At 49.2% G+C, this 18,545-nt stretch overlaps 2 protein-coding genes across 2 annotated transcripts; one reads left to right on the plus strand and one right to left on the minus strand.

The window, feature by feature from the left end:
- Positions 1 to 2,194: 2,194 nt before the first annotated feature.
- mrpl52 (mitochondrial ribosomal protein L52) lies at positions 2,195 to 6,503 on the plus strand. The gene is made up of 6 exons (XM_037481090.2): positions 2,195 to 2,332; positions 2,696 to 2,765; positions 4,507 to 4,574; positions 4,728 to 4,792; positions 4,918 to 5,060; positions 6,344 to 6,503. The coding sequence occupies exons 1-6, from the start codon at positions 2,299 to 2,301 to the stop codon at positions 6,345 to 6,347; spliced, it is 384 nt and encodes a 127-aa protein (XP_037336987.1). The 5' UTR covers positions 2,195 to 2,298; the 3' UTR covers positions 6,348 to 6,503.
- Positions 6,504 to 8,348: 1,845 nt separating this feature from the next.
- Positions 8,349 to 17,990, minus strand: mmp14a (matrix metallopeptidase 14a (membrane-inserted)). Its single transcript, XM_037479216.2, has 10 exons — positions 17,558 to 17,990; positions 12,454 to 12,602; positions 12,123 to 12,245; positions 11,652 to 11,959; positions 11,369 to 11,530; positions 10,985 to 11,130; positions 10,737 to 10,875; positions 10,497 to 10,647; positions 10,119 to 10,234; positions 8,349 to 10,005 (listed from the first exon to the last, which is right to left on the minus strand). The coding sequence occupies exons 1-10, from the start codon at positions 17,639 to 17,641 to the stop codon at positions 9,689 to 9,691; spliced, it is 1,695 nt and encodes a 564-aa protein (XP_037335113.2). The 5' UTR covers positions 17,642 to 17,990; the 3' UTR covers positions 8,349 to 9,688.
- Between the last annotated feature and the right edge of the window lie 555 nt (positions 17,991 to 18,545).

Here is an 18,545-nt window from a genome sequence, read left to right on the forward strand (position 1 = left end):
TGCCCTCCGAGGATGAGCACGCTTCCCAAAGACCTGCTCTTTAGCACCCAAAACAGAGATGTGAATCATAGCGCGTGTTAATGTTTAGTTTTGAGCATCGGAAGTATTAGTCCGGGGAAGAAATAAACCATTGTCCACTCTTCTCCAGAAGCTTCCAGTCACAGATTCTTGAGTTAATGGTCAAACCAAAATAAATATTTCCAGCTCCAGTAAATGGAGACGCCAATGTCTTACCTAAAAGCTTAGGTCATGTCTTATTTGTGGGGTTCCCCAGCAGAAGAAGTCGCAGCAGCAATGGTTTAAATCTACTAACAGCAACAAGTATCCCTTTAAAATGTAAGTGTAAAGTAGCACAACAAGAAAACATTCAAGTACAGTATCATTTTACTTAAGAAAGGTCCAGGTACGCGGTTTTAAAGGGTCTTATATTGTTAGGTGGGAGAAACTTTATATTTAGATGACCATGAAATCGGACATAAGAAGAAAATAAAAGTAGATTATTAATAGCTCAGTTAAGTGGTCACAGAGATCTTCGCAATGAAATTTAAACGAAGGAAAAAAGTGACTTTTTCAATTGGTGTTCGGTTGAAAAAGGATCTGGACCGCGGTGAGCAGGGGGCAGCTTTTTGACTCAATACCTCACTGCTTGTAAAAGCTTTTTAACTGTTAGTTTCATCTTCATTATGACCGTGCACTGGGTACGGATGTATGTGGCCGTGGTTTGGCACGACTTTAAACGTTCTGACCACTGAGCCAAAACCACCGCTGTAAACAGTTCTGTTTTCAGAAAAAGGTCATTATTTTGTTTTTCCTCCTGTTACAGTAACCCGGGTCTCACAAGCAAAACCTCAAATAAAAAAAATCAAATCCTTAGTGGATGTAACCTGTAGGTGAGTACAACTGATATTGTACTTTTCTGGTACGAGTAAGAAAGAAATTTCATTACTTTTTACTGAATGTATTTAATGTACACACGTAATTTTTAATTAAGATATTCCACATAAAGCATATTATTATTATAAAGTACGCCAATACAATAAGACGTAATAACATGTAACACAAATGTATAATGCATCCCTTTTATTTCTAATGGAGTATATTCTATGGGCATATCTAAATGGAACTACTTTCAGTTCATTAAATATGCGGATTCTGCCTCCACATCCGTTTTAAACACTTAGTAATCACCGTTTCTCCACACGTTACACATCAACTCATTTTAAAACCGCGTTGTTCGGGCAACGGCACTACTTTATCTTTCCACCAGCCTGTGGAATGTGCGCACGGACACGGAGGCGTGATGCGGCGGCGGCTGAAATTTTTTCGGCGTGCCTGAGTTCTCCAAGGAAGACTCAGAGTAAACATCCCGCTACTGTGGCATGACCGACCGGTCGGCGTTTGTGGCAGTTAGTGGGCCACAAATAAACACAACAAGTCACTGTGTTTTGGTCCCGGAACCCCTAATACACACACAGGTATACGCACACACACGCACACACACACACACATACACACGCGCGCGCACGGGAGCCTGTCGTGGCCCCTGCGGTTCACCGGAGTCCCTGCAGCAGCTCCTGCAGACTCCCAGGCTGCGAGTGGGAACTTGCCTGAAAAGCTAACAGAGAAATTCTTCTGGGCTTAGTGGCGGAGCGCTTCATACAAAAACAATACTTTGAAGAGCCGTGGCTCTTGTCTGCACTCATGTCCCCCAGCTGCGTCTCCGGGGCCCCCCCTGTGTAGAAGTCACGAGATGAATCAGAATGAAACAAGGGAGGATCAAACAAAACAAAAAAGGAGGGAAACATTTTTCCTCCCTAGGTATGATAAAATTCTCAATAATCACGTTGTTTGAGTACGTTAGAGACCAAATGACACCGATGTGACATCACCAGACGTATTGTCCTCAGACTTAACAAAGCTCACCCACAGCCTCAGGGCACGTTATTCAACTTCTGGCAGAAAACTACCCCTCGTGACGAGTCACCTGATTCTGACACGTAAAGTCAGTGCTCCTCTAATGCGTTAATGAAATCTCTAATTGGTTCTCTCCTTTAAACTGAAGCCTAATGCAGGTGATAAGCACACGCGTCCTTCATAGTAACAGCGATGCAGGGCAGTTTATATATTTCATTTCAGGTTAACCTAACAAACGTAATACGTAAAAAAAGAATAATATATACATTGTCATGTTGAGCTTTTCTCTTATTTATTTCCTTTTAGTTAAACAACCCACTTTTCACGCAGTAAACGGTGAGCTTTAGCCCCACCTGGTGGCCAGCGCGGTGCAGCGCAGGCAACATGGCGGCCCCCATGAGGACACTGTGCAGTTCAGGTGAGACAGAGGTTACCCGCGGAAAATGACGATCGCGAGACCCGTGGAAACTCGTAAAAGTTAATCTCCGTGGCTGTAAATATCTCCTCGTACTTACTCGCTGCTTTATACACCGCTGCCTTCGCAAATAAAGCTCCGTTAGCGCAGTAAGAGCTGCGGATGCTAACGGTGGTGCTAACGTGAATGCTAACAGCCGTCACTCAAACCCCCTCTGTAAAGCTGCATTTGTTTTGTTCGGGGTTAAACACAGCTGGATGTTTGACGTGAGATGTGTTTGGAGTTGTCGCATACGGGTCGTTGTCCGCTCATAATGCCACGGGAGTGTTCTTCAGACGCCGTGTTTTGTCTTGTGATGTCTTTCAGTGTTGAGGCTCTCCAGCAGGCAGTTCAGCACAACGTGGGGGGTACAAGCTGGGGAGAAATGGAGGAAAGAGTAAGTTCCCCTACCTTTCATTGCATGTAAAAGTGACTTATTTATTGACACCGAGTCGGTGTGCTGGAGGTGATCACCGAGGAGGCACTGGCAGATGTGCAAAGAGCAGAGGTGGGATCAAGTCACTGTTAGGCAAGTCACAAGCAAGTCTCAAGTCGTTGCCCTCGAGTCCCGAGTCAAGTCGAGTCAAAGACGAAGCAAGTCCCAAGTCGAGTCACAAGTCACAGCCAACAAGTCTCAAGTCGAGTCACAAGTCGTACCATTTTAGTTTCGAGTTATTTCGAGTCCTTTTATTATAGTGGGGACAGGGAACCCTGGGTGATGGTGCGCTGCCTCACAGACCTAGACTACGAAGGGAAGGGTAACGGTGGATCGACTGTGACTGTGTTATAGTGCTGTAACGCTCACCCCAGTGCTGCAGCGTAAATAAGGAGGCGATGACTGGCTTGCAACTCCGCTGCATTTATTTATATAAAACAACTCAACTTCGGTCACTTGGCCGTCACCACGCCGAACGAACACTTCCGCATACACGGCCCCCCAAAACTCGGGTTGTCTCGCGTAACTACAGCTGGTAACGGAGCATAACGTGAACACATGCAACATCTGCATAACTGATTAACTAATAACTTTAACTCAGCTCATTACACTACTTTAAAACGGACGTTGGCATAATGTTGGCGAGGATTTCCATCGGAGTCTGAATCCGGGTTCAAAAATCCCGATTTTTGTAACCATGAACGAGCTGTCTCGTTGATACGGTCAAATGGACTGCAGTGATTGGATGTTGTTCAGGCAGCGCGCGCTCTCTGCATACAGGTGGCGCACATTTTTTAGACTGATGCAGATAAACAGAGCGGCGCGGTGGTGTGAAAATGTTTTCCCCCAGTTTTCATGGGAAGTAGCAAGTCTTCTCGAGTCAAAAGGCTCGAGTCCAAGTCAAGTCACGAGTCATCGGTGTTCAAGTCCAAGTCGAGTTGCAAGTCTTTGTACGTTTTGTCGAGTCGAGTCTCAAGTCATCAAATTCATGACTCGAGTCCGACTCGAGTCCAAGTCACATGACTCGAGTCCACACCTCTGGCAAAGAGAGCGTAAGAAGTCCATTTGCCATCCTCATTTATTTGAAATTCCGTTGACAGCCACCTGCCAACTAAACAAGAGAAGAGATCCTTTTAAGAGGAACACTTTGGATTTACACACCGAAGTGAGAGGACGGGTGTTAGGAAGCACTCCTGCATACAGGAGGTCCTTTATTAAGGCTTTGTGTTGGGTCACTACGCGAGTCAGCCGAGGACAATGGGGGACATTTGTGTCAGGAGACATCAGTAAAACATGTGAAAGTGAAAACTCTAAAATCAATTATCTTCATCTATGAACATGAACTAAACTGTCAACAGAATTTGGACACGTGGACTGTGTTCAATGCAACTATTGGTGCATTGTGGGTATTTTTTTTTTTTCAATCAAGAAAAATGTGTGTGATTTTTAAAGACCTGTTGAATTCACATCTAGCCATTGTGTGCCCCCCCCCCCCCCCCCACCCAGCGGGGTTACCATGGTAACGGCAATTGCGCCTTGGATACTGCTGCATCAGATGGTGCTTGAGCACCTATTTATAGCTATGGGCAAACTAACTTTTGTGCATCATGACCGGGTTGCTATGGTACTCAAGTCCTGTCGTTCTCTGTTTCTACTTTTTGTAACTGTGTGTGTGTGTGTGTGTGTGCGTCTGTGCTTGCAGACACGGACTTGCCCGAAGTGGCACAGAATACGGCCCTCTGACAGATCTGCCTGATTGGTCGTTTGCAGGTATTGTGTGTTTGCCCAAGTTTAAAAAAAAAAAATGTTATCGAGTCGGATGGATTGTTATAATTCTGCTTGTAATAGTCGCAGACTGCGTGACCACGGCGTGCTCTACTTGTAGCGCATTTTGTCATTTTCTTTTTGAATGTTTGTGGACAGACGGGAGACCAGCGCCTCCGTTGAAAGGACAGCTGAGAAGAAAGCAAGAGAGGGAAGTTTTAGCAGTGAGTATCACCGCCTTGTTTACCTTTTTTTTTGTTTTTTTTCTTCCATACTTTTAAGATTCTTCTCGTCGACCCGTCCTTCTCGTATGATTTTTGCCCCGTAACCATGGCGCCCTGTCTCACAGAGACGCATCGTGATGCTGAGCTCGGAGGTGGACAAAGGAATGGAGGCGTGGAGCGAAAAGCTGGAAGCAGCCAAACGACTGGAGGAGCACAAAAAGTCTCTCTTACTCAAAGCTAAAGGGAAGCTGTTGATGAAGAAAAAAATGTAAAAGCTCGAGACGTGACACCGTTTCTGAATCACTGAATATATTTATGAGGACTTATGGGTTTCCTCCTGCTTTTTTTTCCCCATGGATTTCTGCATTAAATGTTGTGATTTATACTTTAAACAAGAATCCGTTATAATGGATTTGTTGCCTCCATCGTTTCATTGGTTTCATTGAGAGTTAATGTCTCTCAGCTTCCACTAGAATGCAGCATTTCTCCTCCTGTGAGGCAGCTTGAAGGCTCCAACGCCATTTTGTCCTGAGTGGGGCTCGGAGAGGAGTTTTTTTTCTATTTTTTTTAACTTGTTTTCAGGCAGGCGGAGGAGCTGGCTAACATAACGTAGCTCTGATTCAGGATCTGCTGTGTTTGACCATGTGTCTGTTGTAACTCAATGTTAATACTCAAAAGTACACGACGAATGTTCACTCAAGGCCACTTCGGTAAAAAAGGGGCTTAGTTAAGTTTACGTTGAGGGCCAATAAGAATGAAACAGTGGACGTGATTTTATTAGCGTGAGTGAGGCCGAATCTGTTCTAATAAACAAGTCATGGAAGCGTCACACAGCAGTTTACAGCGAACCTTTGTGCTTCTTGTGACTTTATTTTTTTTTAAGATATATTTTTCATTGGGCTTCAATAACAACAAAGAAGGGGGGGGGGGGGCGGGGGGAGTCCGATTTTTGAATGTTTTTGTTCTGCAGCCTGGTGTCTGGAAAGATGATCAGACTCGCCTGCAGCCAAGTTACATCCCACAGAATGGGACATTTTCGGGTATCGGCTTATTTATTAAATTAAATTGCAGCGTCCTTTGATTTAAAAAGCAGAACACTGACATCAGCTGCGGGGAATGAAGCCTAATTCCAGTTCCTTGTTTTTCTTTAAAGACTTCTTTATAGACCTCTTTAAAAAAAAAAAAGAAAAAAAAAGACAGTATTACCACAATGAACCAAAAGGAAGGTTTAGGTGTGAAGGGACATTTCGCAGAGAGACGCTCAGCAGCTGTGTCTGTGCAGAGTCAGCACTGATTCTGTGTGACTAACTTATAAACAGAGTATTTACGAAATGAGGCCTCCCTTCCTCCCTCCTTTCTCTCCCCCCACATCTGCCTCTCTCCTCTCCTCTCTCTTTGTCTCGTTGCAGACTTCAGCAAAGCCCCACTGTAATTAGGGCCGCTGAGTTGCAGATTCTTTTCTGTGGAGATGGGAGTTTTCACCCCCTCCCCCCCTCCTCCCTCCTCCCTCCCTCCCTTCTCACCCTTGCTCTCCTTGTCTTCTGCATACAGTTGACCAGACGAGCTGACAGTCGGGTGGGAGGACGCCTAAAAGGCCCCCAGGAGGCACACAAAAAAGGGTTGTTAAAAAGCGGTTGGCATGGCGACGCGCACATCCTCACACCTGCACCATCAAAGACCTCCCAGATGAACCAACAGTGGGAAATGTGACTCCTGAATCTTTCTCTTGATGTTGATATATATATATATATATATATATATTCTTTTTTTCACATCCCGCTTTCCTGTGAATTTCTTTCTCCTCAGCAACCTCTCCTCCTCGTGTTGTTTTGGTTTTTGGGGGGAGAAACGAGAACCAGATGTTGCTTATTGTGCAGAAGTCAGCAGCAGAAGAGTGCATTTTATGCGGGGGTGGGGGCGCTAGTTGAGGTCAGTCTGCCTGGGACAGGGGGGGGGGGGGGCGAAGAGTGATGGAGGACGTGGCTGGATCTGGACCCTCTGAATTAGTATATTTTGACCAATTATTAGTGTAACTTTTTCCCCTTGCAGCACTGCGGGCACAACTAGAGACGCGTTACAGTAGAAAGTAAATGTTGCCATAATGTGGTGTCACCCAAACAGAACCTGGGGGGGGGGGGGTCACAAGCACCCTTCCTGGCCGCTTCCTGCCCGGCGCGGACCAAGAAGTGCTGAGCTGGACCGTCGTCCCGGGCTCTACGAGTTCAACAGTAAAATTACCGAGAGAGAGGGGAGGGTGGAGGGGGAGGGGAGGGCGGTGGGGGGATCTTTGTCCAGTGGAAGCAGGCAAGTGGATGAGCAGATGTCAGAAGGACGGATAGTCAGAATTGGCATCCATTAGTCCTCAGAACCGACGTAGAACTGTACTTCAGGGTGTGTGAGTACGCTGTGACGTCACACACACACACACACACACCGCTTGCTCAAGGTCACTTGGACCACACCTGAGATTTAGGCTCTTTTCACACGCCAATGTAAATCCATGAAAATAATGTTCAATTGCACAACACCCAGATTTTCTGCAGTCCAGCACTTTGTTGGTCTTGATCTCGATGTTCACGGCTCCGCTGGCTGATAGTGAAGAGTTAAATGAAGAGAACTCGTGGGGGGGAGGGGGGGGGAGAAAGAGAGCAAAAACAGAGCAGAGATACCTGTGGTGAGAGGAGGAGTGGTTTGAGGCCATGAAGACTCATAAAAACAGCCGTTTCTTTGCAGTGGGCGGGGAAATAGGAGAGATGGACGGAGGCTGCTTGCAGGAGTAAAAGAATCCGCAAACCTGTGAAATAACCTTTGTTTGACTGGGCTTCTCACTCCTCTTTTCCCTTTCACGCAATTTTATAATAAACTGAGAATAATCTGTTAACACAAAATAACACACACACACACACAGATGAATAACACACACACAGATGTTTCCAGATGCTCGGTTGGAAGGAGCTCCTCTGAAGCACGTGAGCTTCTCTCACTCTTTCCGACTCGTGCTGCTGCTCAACGTCCAAAAACAACCAGCGTCCAGCCTTTGTCTCCCCACTTTGCTTTTGATTGTTTTTTCTTTGTACGACACAACGTTGCTTCTTAATTACTTCATTTCTCAATTGAATACGGAAGACACTGGTGGTTCGTGGGTGTTTTATCGCTCACATTCTTACACAGAGGGGAAAGACGACAGCTCACCGCACAGAGAGCAGGACGCAACGGAACGAGAGGAAGGACTCATCTGAGACTGTTGATCTCTGGCTGAGCTGGAAGGAACCCGGAGTGATGAGATCATCCCCCCAAAAAAAAGCGGTCCAGACGAGCTCGTCAGCTCAGAAATGGGAGTGACAGTTGTTTTGGGATACAAACCGTCAAACTGAATTAATTCGAGTCAAAATTGGAAGCACAAATCCAACGAATTGTAGACATGGCATGAATGAAAAGTCTTCCATTTCTAAAATAGCAGATTTGCAGGGTTTTTTTTGGAGGTTGTGTCAGTTTCTTTCACCCAATAAAATTACAAAAGTGAAAACAGGCAAGAAAAAAAAATCTCATTCCACTTTATTGATATGATCATCATTATAAATATCATTACCATTATCATTGTTATTACCTAAACAAAATCACCTCAAATTTTTTTTAGCACCATCAATCCCTCAAAGTTCATAAATAGCATCGCTTGTCAGAGGCTCCAGGTGAGCAAAGAGAAACTCCCTGTGCTCACGTCCAGCCCCCCCCCCCCCCCTCCCTGGATGGAACCCATCACATGCTGAGTGCAAACTGGGATCCATTCCCATCGTTGTCACGTTACGCCTCTGTCCAGCAGGACTCCCAATGACAATCAACAAAAGCAAACAAAACAAAACAAAACAAAAGGCCCTATTACTTTACCTGGAGAACAATAATAACAATAACCATACTTATAACAACAATTTACCATAAAAACAATAATAATTAAAGATTGCACTATAATGTACCGCTTACTGACGCATTTTGGCACCAGCAGCTCTGCTCCTATTGGTCAACAACGAAATGTACCGGAATGTCGGGTTAAAACGTCACGTTTTGAAGTAAAATCTTTCTCCCGTCTGACTGCTTACACTGAAAGATGAGTAACGCTCGTGAGTCAAGTCGCAGTTAAAACACCTCAAATGAAGGATTTCTAGCCTCGTGGTAATCTGCATCAATAACAACTGACAGCGTCAAGGTCTTCGTCGGGCTAGGTGTCGCTTCGACAGGATTCCAGTCATAGAAATTGGCAGAACGTTGAGTAATATCTGAATATATTTGATGAAAGAAAAAGTAATTAACCGGTGAACCGGAAGGTTTTTGGGCGCACTGAAGAAGTACGACGTCCGACATCCAGCCCGACTTTTTGAAGAAATACCACATTGCTGAATATCAAAACCTCCCCCCCCCTCCCCCCCGCACAGTGGACTCGAGACCTTAAAAGTCCCTTTAAAAATGAATACATTTTGCAAAAACTCTACACAGGGGATGCATTTGGGAGTAAAAACCAAAAGTGAAACACGGATCTCGATCTCACGCACGAATCAGGCGGCAGTTCAGCTGGAGTCGTCCAGATGAAGGAGAGGAAGGAAGGAAGGAAGGAAGGAGGGAAGGGGGGTGTTTGATTTGTTGATGAGTCTCTTTGTATATTCCCCTTCTCTATGTAAGTAGCCAACGTACAAATACACATGTTTCCTGATTTCGTATGCTAGGGCCTTTATTTCCCCAAACCACCCAACACTGAACACATTGCCCCCCCCCCTCCTCCCCTCCTCCACCTCCTATTCCCTCTGTCCTCCATTATTTTTTCGTTTTTCTGTCTCCTCCTCTTCCATTTCTTCCTCCTCTCAATATCCCCCCCCCCCTCCCCTCCTCCCCGACCTGGGTCTCTGTCTACACCTGGTCCAGGAGGGATCTCTTGCAGTAGAGGAGGCGTCGAGGCGTGCCGTACTTCCTGAAGACCAAAAGCGCCCCCAGGGTGACCACCACCAGCACCAGCAGGAGGAGAAGGATCACCACGGCAACCGGGCCGGCCCCGCCCAGCGATTCCTCGACGACGAACGTCTCGTCCTCCTCCCGACCCCTCTTGGGCTCCTCGCCGTCGCAGCCCATCCAGTCGGTGAGCACGGACTTGGGGTAGCCCGACTCCACCTTCACGTACTGGTTGTTGAACTTCCAGTACTTGTTGGCTTTGTAGAAATAAGTGTACGCTGAGGAGACAAATGGTTTACATTTAAAGCTCCTGATTGGAGACACTGCATTGGGGGGGGTTGGGGGGGGGTTGAGATTGATAGTTGTTCCCCGTCTCCTGTCTCTGACTTACATCCGTCTTGGCTCATGATGGCGGCCTTGATGTTGTCCGGCGCGCCGCTCCACGCGCTGATGGGCTTCGGGTAGCCGCTGTCCACGGTGCGAGTCTTCTCGTTGAAGCGGTAGTACCTGCGCGAAAAAGACACAAAGCGATTAAAGATCCACAGAAAAGAAACTGCTTCCAGGGGGGGGGTTGATGTCCTCGCTGGTGTAGTTTCCTTTTTTTTAGGACAAAGTGTGAGTCAGAAAGCTGAAATGTGCGATGTGAACGTAGCCTACGAGCGGCAACAGGTTACTACACGGGTACCTGCGGGAAACGGATTCCACCTACTCACAAGCGCTCAAAGAACGTGTGCTGTGAAAACCTCTGTGGGGGGGGGGGGCGACTCACTTGTTGCCCCTGAAGAAGTACGTCTGCCCCGTCGGCGTGTAGAACAGGGCGGCGTCGAGCTTGTCCTTGGGCAGGCCGGTGCCCATGTCTCTCAGGCTCTTGGGGGAATCCTTTTCCATGACGGCCTCGCTGAAAACCCAATACTTGTCACCTGGGGGGGGGGGGACGAAACAGGAAGGCAATCAGCGTGGGGGGGGGACTCGGCCGTTGGCCTCGACCTGACCTCGGAAGGTGGCGTACCCTTGAAGAAGACGAATTTCCCGTCGTCCCTCTCGTAGGCGGCGTTGATGTTGGCGGGCAGGCCCTTCCAGAAGTGGCTGATGGTCATGGGGTAACCCGGCAACACCTTGTTGTTCCGCACGCGCCAAAACCACTTGTCCTGCAGACAAACAACAGACAAAGATTATTCACCCCCACTGGTTCGTTAACTAATCAAAGTAAAAAAAAAAACGCCCCCTGTTGGAAGCTGCGAGGAAAAAACGTTGTACCTTGAACACGAACTTTTCCCCCCTGAGGACAGCGATGGTGTCAAAGTGTCCCTCGCAGACGTCCGGGCCGTTGTCGGGGGCGTGCGGCTTCGTGGGCCGGGGGGGGGGAGGCGGCGGGGGAGGAGGCGGAGCCGCCGACTTGGATCCTGTCGGGGGGGGGGGAGAACGTTACGGTGAGAGAAATGTCTCTCAGCAACAATCAGACGACACGATCAGCGGGTCAGAACCTAAACGCGCCCATTGCTCCGTTTGATTTAATACCCGAAGCCGGACATCTACGGAGCATCGACCTCTACCGTGTGCTCTGTGGTTTGTGATACGAAATAAAAAACTGGAATTCCAGCAGCACCAAATTGCCTCCCCCCCTGCAGGAGGAGCACCAACCGTAGATGGCCTGGATGCCTCTGCGGTCGTCGCTCGGCAGCTGGAAGTTTTCCGTCTCAAACCACTGGTAGAAGGGGGCCATGATGGCGGAGGGGTCGCCGGAGTGCTCCAGGCCCAGAGCGTGACCCAGCTCGTGGACCGCCACCAGGAAAACATCATTTCCTTCAGAGAGGGGGGGGAAGAGAACAGTCGGTTTCTTGGTTTTTCACTCCTTCACCGGGTCTCCCTGGTGACCCCGTGCTCGTTTTCTCTCTCTCTCTCTCTCTTTCTCTCTCTCTCTCACCCCCTTGGTCGGTGGTGCCGGTGGTCCAGGGCTCGGCGAGGTCAAAGTGCGTGTCTCCGCCGATGCCGTGCCCGGGGAAGTAGGCGTGGGCCAGGAAGCCGCCCTCGCCGTCGAACGGCGTGCTGTCGCCGTGGAAGCCCTCGGCGAACGACAGCATGATGTCGGCGTACTTGTCGACCTTGCCGCTGATGTGGCCGAAGGGGATCTCCCTGAAGGTCAGCGGGATGGCGGCCCCCCACACCCGGAAGGCTCTGCGGATGGCCTCGTACGTGGCCTGTTCGCCGATCTTCGGGGTGTAGTTCTGGATGCTGGCCCGGGGGAGGACGGAGAGGACGGAGGTTTCAGGGCCAACGCAACGGCAGAGGGGCTTTCAAAACAAAAGCTTCGCAGTGCTTCACAATAAAAGCCTGTCAAGCATGACTATTGTGTATTTGGTGTTGTTGAAATCATGTTCACAAAAGCAGCGCGTACCTGAAGGTCACCTCGGACTTCTCCCACTTCAGACCTTGCCTCGCGTATCTCTTCCTCCTCAGGTTGGTTTTCAGCTGCGGGCCGAACTTGTCCGGGACGCCGCACCGCGCCCGGCCCATCGCCCTGACGACCGGCAAAACAAAAATACCACTTCTTAAGTGTGGAAAAATAGCGAAGGACCAATTTGATTGTAACATTGCCTCCTTAAATGATCTTAACTCCCCTCGTAAATCACCATTCTGACGATCTGACAATCGTGGAGGACTTTGGAATTGATTTGAACCCCCCCCCCCCCCCAAAAAAAAACCAGCTGCCGCCGATGAGGACTCACTCTAACGTGTTGGAGTCTATGGAGCCGGTGACGGTCAAACCGTAGAACCGCTGCATGGCTGAAATGGCTGTTTCAATGGACTTTGGCGAGCGGATGGCCTGGGCCCGGACGTCACCTGGAGGCAGGTAGCCGTACTGCTGCAGCCAACTCTGCAAGAGACAGACAAACCATGAACATCTGCTGTGTTTACATGTCAATTGAAACTCAAGTTAATTACTTTCCTGCAAACAAATGGCACCTCAGAAAGGTTGATCAATGTTATTTCAGTGTCATCATCATCGTTTAGAGAAGCACAAGCTCAAGTGGGAGGAAGAAGTCTATTACACAGCAATTATCCTTTGGAGACTTCATTTTTGCAGAATTAGCACTTTTGCAACACAAAAGTGAGTTTCCCAAGCTGCTCACAGACCGACTCGCCAGAAACAACAAGGAGAAACACCTGAAAACATCTTAGTCGCCAAAACGGAAAGGGATCGGCCGCCTGTGTGAACCTGCGTGTGTTTGTCTTCCTCCAGTCGCCCCACAGCTTGTTTGAGCCTGCGTCCCTCGGGTTACATGGTGAACGGGGGTGGGGGGAAGAAACCACTTTGATAAGTCAGCGTGTTAAATGTATTTTCGTTTCGCCGGGCGACTGTGACATCACCCCGTTTATGAACTCCGATTTACGCTGAGCTCGCACAGAGGGGGGGGGGGGGGGGACTTTGTTGTGGTGTCATAAGGGAGAACGAGAGCCAAATAAAACACAAGATCTGAAAACACTGTCCTGGAATTGCTTTTAATTCCATTTACGAAGACCCCAGAAGTCTAGACGGTCGCAGCCAAAGAACAGAACCGGCCAAAATTCACATTTTCACCATCAGTTTGGGTCCCTCAAAGTATAAGTTTAAATCTCCCAGTTACTGTGCCTGTCTGTCCTGCTCCTCCTCCTCCTCCTCCTCTCTCCCTGTCTGCCTTCAGGTCGCCCCAAAACCACCGCTGTTTATCTTCACACATGAAAGGGAGGACCATTCTCTTTCCGCGGCCCGCTGCAGGTGGTCTCAGACTTGAAGGAGTAGCTCAAGGATTTGGGGGGGTGTTTGTTTTGTCCTTTGGAAAGTTGGGGTGAGATGACGGATGCCGAGAGACGTTCAGCTCGGCCTCCCTGTGCCCCACATCTGTGTCTAATACCAGCTCCTGTGTCAGCGCCACTTCAGATGTCTCTCTCTGCTTCCAGCATTAGGGATTTTTTTTTTTCTCCCTCTGACGAGCGAAAGGGAAAAGCCGGGGGTGGGGGTCGGGGGCTGTGGGGGGGTTGGGGGGGGGGGGACTACCTGGCCGCGTGCTGCCCTGGACACACACACAGCTACTGTTAGTGGAGCGCCGGGGGCCGAGAGGCCGGAGAACAAGGTTCGCTTATGACGACCTGCAGAGAGGCACCTTATCCCCCTTCACTCCATTTCTGCATCCAACCCCCCCCATCCCCTTCCCTCGGCTCACAATTTATTATGGATTATTTAGGCATTAATCTAATTTACCCAACGACTCTCTCTGAGTAAATCTGCCCGTAACAGTGAGCGAATGGACCCCCCCCCCCCACACCCCCCCTCGCCGCTGACTGCAGCTAGTGTGTCCCGTGGCTCCAGTGCGGTGACGCGTCTGCTTCTATAAAAACACTCCCCTGAAAAGTCTCCCCCCACACCGACAAAACCTCCACTCCTGCCCCCCCTGGTCCCAAAACTACTCCGCACACAGCCGCCGCCGCCACCACCACGACCACCTCCGGTTGAGACGGCAGGTATCCCAGCATGCACCCCCTCCTCCTCCCGGGAACTCCCAGCAGCCACCATCAAAGCTCCTCTTTATGGAGACTGGTACATGGCGGCTATTGTTGGCCTGGGAGTTTCTAGGTAGCGCGCTACACAACCCTGTGTGGTCACGGGGGCCGCCTGCTGCTATGGGCAAACACGCTCCTCTGTGTGTGTGTGTGTGTGTGTGACACGAGGTCTGGTTGTACAATGCACACCGGAGGAGCACAACCTGCGTTGGGGGGGGGGGGGGGGGAGAAGCTGGTGGAAGAGGATGATTTGATGCGCTCCTCGAGATCACAAACATCTTGTTACATCTAAATCCTCGGCGCATACTTCAATGTGACTGTATTGCTTTGCAAGGGGGGGCCATGGGGGCGACAATGAGCCACCGCGCCCCCCCATTAATTACCCCCCCCCCACCCTCCCCCACTCCTCCCCCACTGGGCAATCTGCTGGAACAGGAGGCCCGTGGTTCTAGTTTTTTTTTCCCGTGGGGTCATTTGATGACCGACCCTCTTGTTTATAGCGCCCCAGGTGTCAAATAAACATTTTAGGAGTGGGCTTAAACAAAGGCGTCCGAGCGCGTGACGTCCCGACGGCTCGCGTCACCCGTCACGGGACAGTGGTGTGGGTGACAACTCACACCCACACGTGGAAATTTGTTTTCCGGATGCAGAGAGACAAAGAATCACAAACCACAAGTTCCTAGACTAAATTAAATTGAAAAAAACATCCCCCCCCCGAACGACAGGAAGTGAAACCGTCCCTACGTGTGTCATGTTCATCACGCGGGCTGCGTGTGCGTCTTCAATAGTCAGATACAGGATAATGATGTCAGTCTGTGTGTGATTAACCTTGTGTTCAGTTGGAACTGCAGGACAGGAGCTTGTTTGTCTCAAGCTGCATGTGGCATTTTCTGCCTTTAGAGTGAAGGAAGAAGGGCCCGAGTTGTGTTAAAGACGGAGCGGTAAAGACATTAGGAAGAAGAGCGGGTAGAGGGGGAGGTGGGGGGAGGAAGAGAGTAGGAGGAGGGAGGGGGTGGGGGGGGGGGGGTTTCGGCTGGAGTTAAATTTGAGGGACTGAGTCAGTTGTTCCTCTAGATCGGTGCCAACGGAAAAAACGGAGAATTCCTCGGGCCTGAACCTCACGTTGCCTTCGTTTCGGGCCTCTCTGACCCACTTAGCACCCACAGCAGCCATGCAATACTTTTTTTTCCCCCGAATTTACATTCCCAGTGGGTCAATAAGGTTAATTAAAGGCAAATATTCTGCTTAGTGAAACCTCATTTACCTGCAAGCCCACCGTTACTGGGACGTTTTCAATGGTGACAGTGATGCAACTGGAGGCACCGTTGACATAGACATAATAAAAAGGCTTAACTGACCTGTAGTGGAAAGTATTGAGTAGTAGAGGAAGGATTTAATATATTAAAAAATATAGATGCTTATTATGCATTTATATATTGCATGATTGATATTCATCAATATCATGTTTATGCATCGGTTTTCAGCTTTGAAACAATAACGTTGTCTATGTGACTAAAACTGAGCATCTAAGTCATCTCCGTGACAACTGTCTGAACTCCGATGGTGATTGGATGATAAAGACGGGGCGACGCAGTCAAAGCGGCTCCAAAAACAGGCTTGTGAGTGGAGTTGGGTTTCTGTCAACAATTTAAATGTTGTGATGCAAATCCACCACCACGCTCTCCTGTAATGACTGTGCCTCTTCTTTTGTACGATACGACAATCATTCATTTCATCCAGTAAAAAGTACAATATGTCCATGACGAAATGTCCCTGTGAAGTATAAAGTAGAAGACGAGGCTGAGAGACCTCAGGTCAGTGGACCCTCTGTAAAGCTGGATTCGATTTTTTCACATCTGGCCGAAATCATGTTGAATCCAACCAGCTGAGCTTTGAAAACCTGCACTTCAAACGTCACGGTGTAAACTCTTCAGTGACAGAGAGAGAGAGAGAGAGAGAGAGAGAGAGAGAGAGAGAGAGAGGGGCTTTTTTCATCAACAGCCACTCTGGCACAGATAAAGACTATTGAACCCAGATGTGTTCTTCGGGGCGGATCTGTAACCCTCCGCTCGGATCACGGGACACGTGTCTCCGGGTGGCAACGGGGGGGAGAATCTCAAGTGCGTTTTTTTTCTTTTTCTCATAGCCAGATGTTTTAGGCGCTGTTGTGCTGTTGTCATTGCCGCTCATCGGGTCTCACCGAGGCCTATGTCAACCCGGGTCTTGTTTTGACTCTGTTTGGCAGACGCGCGTCTCATCTCTTGATCACAGGGTTCGCTCCTCGGCCCTCAGGTGACGCAACGCCCCCGAAAGCCGTAATTGACCCTCGTCCCTCTTTCCGCTCGGGCGCTGTGGTCCCGTGTCGGGGCAGCGACCTGCGTCTGGTTAAGTCGGGGGGGGGGTCACGCGCGCAATCTGAGGCGTCGTGTGTCGGGGCGTCTCTCACTCCGGCGGGGGGGGGGGGGCATTCGCCCCTTCCGGCCGTCCGTGGCGTCTTCGCAAGCCCGCCCAGCTCTCTTGCGCCATGCGCCGTGTCTGGCTTGACTCACGGGGTCTGTGGTCAGTGACTCAGGGCCGGCTCCTCTTGCTCCTTCGCCGCGGCATCTCTGACTCCTGAGAGCTGCCGGGGGGGGGGCGCTTGGCTGCGTGAATCAGTTTCCTGTGACGGCGGCCCTTTTCACCGCAGCGGCAGACGAGACACCGTTCCACGCGCTAGCATCAAACAGCCCTGTGACCCTCTGGTCATTTAGGGTCAAGTCGCACGAAGGCCTGACTGCACCTCTGAGCCGGAGGCCTTGGGTCTCCCTCATGTCTGGCGTTGTTGTGAGTGCAGAACCATCTCCTCCTGCGCTCTCCTCGGGCAGATGAAAACCATTAACCCCCCCCCCCCCCCCCTTCCCACACCCCACACCCCTATTTTTCAAAGAACAAAGCAGCTCGGCTGGCTGGAAGAGTTTGGACTCGTGACATTTGTCCTCTGCTTGGAGTTTGGTCTCCTGTTACAGGTGGCGTCTCGTGAGCAGCTCTCTTGTGCAGAAAGATAAACTGCAGGAGAGGTTGAGGGAGGCCGAATAAACACAGCAACATAAACAGTTCTCCTTCCTTGCTTTCGCAAGATCAGGGGGGAAAAAAAAGAAGCTACAGAACACATCGGAAATCAGTGGAACAAGAAAAGCAGAACACATTATGTCCTCCAGGGACATTGTCCACACGCAACATCTCACGGGACAGACTTTTTTTTTAACGTGGGTTTCTTTGCGTTGTTGAAAGTAAATTCTCCATCAGACTTACCTCTGCTTTTAGCACGTTCGCAGTGACGGAGGATAAACCAAAGCAGCAGAGACCACAGGCCAGGGCGAAGACCTGGGGCAGCATTCTTCTATCTGCAGACTGCCCCCCCCCCCTCCCAAAAAAAAAAAACTACTGAAATCCCGCCGTCCAGACAGCAGGCGAAGAAAAATAACAACAAAACAAAGACAATCGATCTAGGCTACTACTCTTTACTGCTTGTTATATCACGGCATAAGACTTTGTCTCGTTTCCACGTGGACACCGGGGCGGGTTTTTAGTTTTCAAACAAAAAAAAAGTTTTCAAAAAGTCCGAATAAAACGTCAACGCCGGCGATGAGAAAAGGCTCAGCTGTTGTTGCCTACTTAAAGCTTCATAGTTTGGCTTCCTCTCCTGTGGAAGGATTGTCTGCGACGCGCGCGGACGTGGAGAGAGAGAGAGAGAGAGAGAGGAAGAGAGAGAGGGGGGGGGGCGAGATTTTCCTCTGGGTCCTCCTCCAGATGTGCACATTTTTCATGGCTGATCGGGTTTATCAGGGTACCAATTATTGACGCGGAGGCAGATGCCAATCTGCAGAGGGATTATAGGCAGATATGTGCGGCACAAAAACGGACCGTTTAAAAATGTCCCTTTACCCTAGAGATACATTTTCTAAATGCAGTAGTATTGTTTATTTTATTTAAATAGAAACAGGCCAAAAAGAGATAACAACACTGACTGCTGCCTAGTAGATTATTTGAAAATGTTTTCTTCCAATGCCCATATTTGCTGAGGAAGAAATGTAAAATAGTTTGTGAAGTAAAACGTGACGTCCCACACGCGTACTGACCGACACTGACACCTGGTGTCGAGAAAACAACATGGCGCACGACGTCCTTTTTTTTTTTTTTAGACGTTTGCCGCCCTTCAGGAATGTAGAAAATAATAAATGCACAGCACAGTAACTGACGCATATACACGTTTTAACGTGCTGAGAAACGTGGCATTTTA

Source organism: Pungitius pungitius, chromosome 1 (genome assembly GCF_949316345.1).
Source record: "Pungitius pungitius chromosome 1, fPunPun2.1, whole genome shotgun sequence".
NCBI classification, from domain to species: Eukaryota; Metazoa; Chordata; class Actinopteri; order Perciformes; family Gasterosteidae; genus Pungitius; species Pungitius pungitius.